Source organism: Sinocyclocheilus anshuiensis, unplaced genomic scaffold (genome assembly GCF_001515605.1).
Source record: "Sinocyclocheilus anshuiensis isolate Anshui unplaced genomic scaffold, SAMN03320099.WGS_v1.1 scaffold194, whole genome shotgun sequence".
NCBI classification, from domain to species: domain Eukaryota; kingdom Metazoa; phylum Chordata; class Actinopteri; order Cypriniformes; family Cyprinidae; genus Sinocyclocheilus; species Sinocyclocheilus anshuiensis.
This window is the reverse complement of record NW_015546074.1, coordinates 2,161,118-2,169,030: the sequence shown is the minus strand read 5'-3', so window position 1 is coordinate 2,169,030 and position 7,913 is coordinate 2,161,118. Positions and strand designations below refer to the sequence as shown.

At 36.7% G+C, this 7,913-nt stretch overlaps 1 protein-coding gene across 1 annotated transcript in view; it reads right to left on the bottom strand.

The window, feature by feature from the left end:
• Positions 1-7,913, bottom strand: part of LOC107699840 (tumor necrosis factor receptor superfamily member 19-like) — a 32,124-nt gene that overhangs the window by 14,727 nt on the left and 9,484 nt on the right. Inside the window, exons 4-5 of the mRNA XM_016501239.1 lie at positions 4,578-4,756; positions 1,739-1,824 (exon numbers count right to left, since the gene is read on the bottom strand). Coding sequence (XP_016356725.1) covers positions 1,739-1,824; positions 4,578-4,756 — 265 coding nt within the window. The remainder of the gene's footprint in view (positions 1-1,738; positions 1,825-4,577; positions 4,757-7,913) is intronic.

Genomic DNA, 7,913 nt, shown 5'->3' with positions numbered 1-7,913 from the left:
CTTGACAATAAAGCTCTTTCTGTCTTATTTGTTGAAATCTGGAAGCCATAGAACAAATACCTTTTTATTTATATATATATATATATATATATATATATATATATATATCAATTTATGGTAGCTATTAAAAGAACTACTCAATGTAATGTAGTAGTTACTTACTTATTTATTTATTTGACTTACTCTATGTAGTAACCAAGAAATGTATTTTTAATTTAAAAGTTTTAATTCTTTATTTATTTATTTTTTTTATGGCAGTTATTAAAATAAATACCCAGTGTGGTTACCAAGACCAATCATTTTAAATTCCATATAATTCCCTTTTTTATTTTATTTTATTTTTAATAATTTATGGCAGTCAGATATTTTATTTTTTCAGATTATCACTTGTTGTTGTAAAAAGTGCCCATTTGTTGTGTTGCTATAAAGTGTCCTTTTTTTTTAGCATTTTTATGTACATTTAAACTTTGTTGTTGTTGCAAAAACAACAACAAAAGTTTAAATGGACATTTTAAAAATGCTAAAAAAAAAAATAATAATTTAAAAAAGACACTTTATAGCTAAAGAACATACTGGTGTCCTCTCCTCTAAAGACTACTAAAATAAACCAAAAAGTAGTGCCTAATGATTACATAATAAGCCAGAGTTTACACAGAGATTGAATTCTTCACATCCAGAGGTCGAGCTGACCTGTGTGACAGGACGTCTTTCCATGTATCTGGCGCAGGAGTGTTAGACCTGGCTCAAACTCTGCTCTACAAACACGCTGCAAATCTCCACATGCAGCAGCTGCAAACGTCTTAAACTTCTGGAAGTCACACTTAATTCTGAAGGTATAAGATCCCCATGTCTCTCCCTGCGTAACTGCCAAAGACACAAGCTTCCGTACAATGGCACTCAACGGTGGGTAAAATGAGCCCAATTAGCGCCACAGACTGCTGGAGAACAATGCGCCGCTTTGTGAAACGCTACGTGTTTAACATACGCAGTGTGTGTTTGCAGAAGAAAGCCATGCAGTTTCGAACAGTTACACAGAGAGATGTTTATTACCTATGCCTGTGTTCTGACTTGTAAAAAAGAGCCATTTATTTGATTGTAAAACACTGCTGTATGAATCACCAAGACTGAGTGGGTCGTCATCTCACAGATTATTATTAATGCAACTGTTTGTATGATGACCCCTTTTAAAGGATTACACTAAAAATATCTGTCATCATGTACTTTATGTATGTTTCTGATTCTAAGTGAGAGAGAACGGAGGCTACAGACCTCCAAAAATTGACCAAAAAACACCATAAAAATCCGAAGTCATCATTCATTGATAATCTTGCCCTCCGCAATAGCTCGCATTCACATGTATTCAAACTGGCACGCTGCATTCAGTTACGACACATGAAATATAGTGCACAAGTCAATGGTTGTTAATGGTATGGAAAAAAGTGGCTAGGACATTCATCAAAATATTTTCTTTTATGTTATGGCATTAAAGGAGGATTATTACAGTTATATAAAAAATATAATAGTATCTCAATGATACTAAAATAACAACGCATGAGAGTAAATGATGGGAGAGTTTTCACTAAACAAACCTTTTAAGGACATTGTAAATGACGTTTACCAGGTTTACCAAATCAGCTATGACTGTGATCTGACGCCGATGTATTTTTCCTAAGGAAATGAATCCACTGGACAGATTCTAATATGTTTGCACTCAGCAGTAATAAATAAATGTGCTTACAATTTGGTTCATATGGTGGTGGCGGATCTCCACATGGGATACACTCCATATCCTGGAATCCACTCAACTTCGTCTTTCTGTAAAACCTGAAAGAATAAAATGCATATTAATTTATTTTTATATGCATATTAATATTATTATAGATAATGCATTATTTAATTTTGGGGACAACAAACATTTACATTCAAAATGTACTCCAAAGAGAAAGGAAAACTTGAAATCACATCATATGACCCCTAATTACATCATATAACAATTAATTATTTAAATAATACTGCATACCCGACCATTCAAAAGTTTAGGGTCAGTTTATTAAAGAAATCAGCACTTTTATTCAGCAAAGATGCATTAAATATCTCAATTAAAGTCACAGTAAAGACACTTATACTATACGGGGCCGTTGAATGCTTGAATCTGATTGGCTGATCAAGCACACTACGGTCACGCAGTTTGCACAAGAAGTTGTTGTCAGCGCTGCCCTGACGATTTTATCAGTTAGCCTATATAGTGTAGCAACTTAAAGGCTACACATGACATTTCTCACTAGCGAGGTAATAACAGTGCTGTTTAGAGACGCACAGAGGTAGCCTAATTCACACAAGCTCTCTCTCTTTCTCTTTCTCTGTGTGTCTCTGTCTCTCTCGCTCTCTTTCTGATAACTTCATTAATAACTGCATTAGAATGCTATCAACGGTTCAAGCCTCCATTACCAGCTTTAAAATGACGTTTTGAATTGACGACGGGCCGTTGAATTATTAGAAAAATAATGCATTATTTTTCTAATAATTCAACGGCCCGTCGTCAATTATTCCTTACTTATAATGTTACAAAAGATTTCTATTTCAAATAAATGTTGTTCTTTTGAACTTTCTATTCATCAGTGAATCCTAAAAGAAATGTATCACAGCTTCCACAAAAATATAAAGCAGCACAGCTGTTTTCAACACTGATAATAATGCGAATCAGAAGGATCATGTGACATCGAAGACTGGAGTAATGATGCTGAAAATGCAGCTTCTCATCACAGGAATAAATTGCATTTTAAAAATAGAAATCATTTATTTTAAACTGTAATAATATTTCACAATATTATTGTTTTTAATGCAATTTTGATCAAATAAATGCAGCCTTGGTGAGCATAAGAGACATATTTTACTGACCCCAAACTTTTGAACAATATTTGCTGAGAAAAGCCGCCAACTGAACATAAGTCAAAGAAGACATCCCATTATTGTTGCAGCCGATTAAACAACTGGATAGACAAAAAGTGGCTTTAGAAGTCAAACACAATTTAAAGTCTACAGCAATCCACTTTACAATAGAACCTCGGGGTGTTTATAAATGACACATTCTTGTCTGTGATATTTTGTATTTGTTGGATTACGTACATGTGCATTTCATCTTGCTGTTCAACTGAATTTCTCTGATAGCAGCAAATCCCTTTGAAAATGTACCTATGGATCAGGGGCAATCATTTTTTCACAGCACTAATTAATGAATCAGGGGAAACTATGCTTTACAATACGAGAAATATTCCAGCATTAGTTACAGTAACAGCCTGAAGAACACATTTTTCTAAAATTATGCAGATGAACTTTGAAGGTAATGTGAAGAGTTGCCTTCAGCATGTCGTACTGTGCCAAAGCACTTAATTATGGGTAATCAAAAGTTATTAAAAACCTATCTGGTGAGAGCAGGATGCTTCTGTGGGGAAACTAGTATCTCTTGCAGCGATAGCGAAAAGCAGGTCTTCAAAAACCTGACATGTTTTACCTTCGAGGGCATGTCTGGGCCTTGAGTTTATTTCCCTGACCTGGACTTTAAACTGAGAAATCCTCGGCTTCACATGCGGCGTGAAACTCATGTCAATCGGGTTTAAAAAGCTTTCTTGAGAAGAACCGAGTCAATAAAAGTTATTTTTTTGCCATTGATGGAGAACCTTTATAAAACGGATAGTTCCGGTCCTTGATTCTGATTGGTTGAGCCACGTTCGAAGCTGGTGTAAATTATTCTAGTACAAACATACACCTTTGTTTACGTTTGTGTGTTGCTTGGCAACCACTTTATTGCAACCACAACTGTTTCTGAGGAACTACATTGTCTGGTGGAAGAATACTGTTTTTATTAATATCATTACACTTTATTTGCTCTGTTTTACTTTGTGAAACCTTACTACGTATATGGAATAACCGTTTTATAAAAGCAATAAGCCCCGTGAAGCCGTGGTTTACTGTGAATTTATAACAGCTAAGGGGGTGTTATAGATTATAACAGCTCCTTAGCTGTTATAAATTCACTGTAAACCACGGCTTCTTATTGCTTATTGCTTTATTAACATCCATGGAATCTTTCCATTCCACAAAATGTTCTTTATATTAGAAAAAGTTATTTACACTATTAAAAATAAAGGTTTTCACAGCGATGCCATAGAAGAACCATTGTTGGTACTCTAAAAAACCTTTCAGTTATAGTTCCTAAAAGAACCATATTTTTCTTGGTGTAAAGAACATTTTAATAATCTAAAGAACCTTTTAACACTATAAAGAATCTTTTCTGGAATGGAAAGATTGCATGGATGCTGAAGGTTCTTCATGGGACCATTAATGCCAAAAAGAACCCTTATTTTTAAGAGTGTAGATTATTATTTTAAAAATAGTAAGAACTGCTCACTCAAAGTTTCTTTGAGAAACCTCAAATGGTTCTTCTTCAGCATCACTGTGAAAACTCCCTTTCGAACCTTTATTCTTAAGAGTGTAATATACACCGACTTAAGCATGTGGTCTGGGAAAACGCCCATCGTCCTTTATTCTATATAATTGCGTTCCTATGGCTGACTCACCCGGGCAGGCAGTCTCCGCATACGGCGTTGCTGGTGGTGGAGCAGTTCCCCTTCTGGAAGCGGTTGAGGAGGGAACAGTCCAGACAGGGCTTGCATTTCTGCAGGCTGCGGTCCTCTTTGAAGCGACTGGCTCTGCAGGGCACACACTGGGCATCCTCCCCATAGCCAAAGCCACATTCCTGCGGGGATTAATGGAAGATATCTCACTGCCGAGGAAGGGAAGGGCGAGGGAGAGCCGCGCTAAAGAAAAGCGCCAATGTGGACTAACAAGAGGGCGAGATGAAATAATGATCACAGTGTGTGTGTGTGTGTGTGTGTGTGTGAGAGAGATCCCCCCGCTGAACAAAGGCCAAGCTTCTTTTGAGAGAGTCTATCTTACACAGGCAATAATCTCCCTGACATCCTCTCATGGGATCAATGAACAGCCTTCTGCTCCGGGCCCCCGAAGGGCTCTGCATTTGAACCAGAAAGGCCCATGGGGACGCCCATTGTTGGTTTATTGGGAGTTTATTGCAGTGGTTTTGTCAGGCCTCTCTTCGGCTCAAGTGTGTGCGAGAGAAATTGATATTGAGAGGTTTTGGTAAGCGTAACGCAGAAAGAGAAAGCCCTTAAAATAAAAGATTTACTAAAGATTTAAAAAAACGAACATTAAAAAAAAAAAAAAGATTTAATAATACAAACACACAGTTTCTAACCACAGAATAAGGAATGCACGCAAGCAAATTTTTACATTTAATTATAATATAAATCAAATTTTTGCCATTCAATTTTATCATTTATTTTATAATTGTTACATTTTATAAAGAAATTATACATTGTAAATAAATTATGATATAAATATACTGTTCAAATATATAAAATGAAGATAAAAGCTAAAGTACATTTCAAAAAATCTAGTACAGATCTCTAGTACAGATAGAACCACTCAAAAGTTTTGTTTGTTTGTTTTTTAAGAAATTAAATTTGATGCATTAAACCGACAGACATTTACAAATTGCAAAAAAACTTCAAATAAAACAAAGAAAATTTTTCCACAAAAATATTAAGCAGCTGTTTTCAACCTCGATAATAATAATAAAAAAAATGTTTCTCAAGCAGCAAGTTAGCATATTAGAATAAATAGTGAAGGATCATGTGACACTGAAGACTGAAGTAATGGCTGGAATCAATTCAAATAAAAGATCACAGGAATAAATTACATTTTAAAATATATTAGAATATTAAACAGTTGTTTTAAAGTGTAATAATATTTCACAATATTACTGTTTTTACTATACTTTCATCAACCAAACATAGCCTTGATGAGTATAAGAGACTTCTTATAGTTAACTGTAATTATTAAAAATAAAAATGTGTAAAATGAAACTGACTAAAACGTGAGGAAATCTAGTATAGAAGTCAGTTCTTCCAAATTGATTTAAGGTTTATGTTCTTTAAGAATTTTTTTTGTTTGTTTGTTTTTTGGGTGAAATACAACCCAGACATGTTTTTTACAGGTTTCGTGAGATTCACCCAGAAAAGCGATCTGTGTATGTACACAAGTCCAGATCATGAAAGAAACCTGAGGAGAGCACTCAATGTCTAGCTGTGCGCTCTTGAATAATACGAGACAACACCCTTTGCATTGTTCCCTAAGTACAGGCCTATTTCATTTCAATAAAAGATCTAAAACAGTGCAGTTTGTGTAATAATATGAGGCAAATTGTACCGTACACATGCAAAACGTTGCAAAGAGACCACAGGGAAAGCATCTACATGAGCATGCTCGCCATTTCAGCTGACTGAGTGTGGATTTTAACAATAGAACAGAATACTGTTGCCTTTAGCTTAGTAACTAGCAACAAAACACTAGTATTATGCACACAAGTGAGACAGAGAATTAATCTGGGAAGATGTTCTAATGGGTTCAGAATGGTCTTTCCTCGAACTGTGACGAACAACATTTGCTGGCCGTGTTTCTGTACAGCATGTTGGACTTTGACGTTTTGCCACATTGAGTTTGACATTAAGAAGTGAAACATAAGCAAACGTTTTTTTCCAGGCTTCAGGATCTAAGCTGAAATCTAAAGTGCCGCTTAATTAGCATTACTCAGAACAGCTTTTCCCCCTCCTGGTCCACCCACTTCAATAAACAATACCAGAGTATTTTCAAAACTCTACTGACAGTAATCAATCTGGAATACGCTTGTTTGTTTTTAATCCTTTCCACGTTGATATAATTCTTGGGAATCTCGCGGGCATATATTCAGCTTTCACTGAGCCAGATTTCTCAAACCATAAGTTAAGCAAAGCTTCATGGAATTCAAACAATGCCTTATGGACCCATGCAACAGAATTCATCAATCAAGATCAATCAAGGCATTTATTAATGAAACCCACCAGCAATGTGACACTAATTCAAAACACAGTTTTCTGTTTTCAGTCTAGTGCTGACTAAAAGATCTTGTGTTCTCTCGATACATGTCAGCTAGAGGAACAAGAGTGCATGCAAAAATGAAAATTCTGTCATCATTTACAAACTTCATTATGAGAACCCATGCAGAATATCTGCACAAATGAGTTCTGACATACAGGGTGCACTCTTAAAAAAAAAGGTGCTTCAAAAGGTTCTTCAAGCGATGCCATAGAAGAACCATTTCCCTTTCAAGGGAACTTCGAACTGCGTCCTCTAGGGGTCGCTATTGGGGGGGGGGGAACGCCTCGTCGTGACCCGTGTCTGAAGCATATATTGAAAAAACACCAACAACACGTTGGCCAGCGACAGCCCATGAAGGAAAAACGTCTCAGGTTACGTATGTAACCATGGTTCCCTGAGTAGGGAACGAGACACTGCATCCTTTAGGGGTCGCTATGGGGAACACCTTGTCGTGACCCGTGTCTGAAGCATACATTGAAAAAACACCAACAACACGTTGGCCAGCGACAGCCCATGACATCACTACCGGTGCGACTATAGTATAAATAGGCGCCGGGAGAACATGCCATTCACTTCTTCGTCTTCACTGACCGTTTTTTTTGAAGCGCGCATTTCCGTGGTAAGAGCGATCTATATTCTTGAGCTGGTTTAAGCCCCGTTCACCTTGGGCACCACTCCACCTAGATATCTTAGGATACCTACTTTAACAGGGTGTGGCCACTAGAGGTCTGTTGAGACAGTTCCTTTCAGAGCTTATGCAAGAGCAAGCGGTAGCCCCTGTGTGACAGGCCAAGACTTAGTGTGATACTAGGTTCTTGGTCGTATCCCCTTAAAGGAATCCATTATGATTCCAAGCCTTGAGCTCTACCCCGGGCCCAGGAGTCTGGCCCTAACAGGTAAGTTGGGTATGTAGCCTAGGC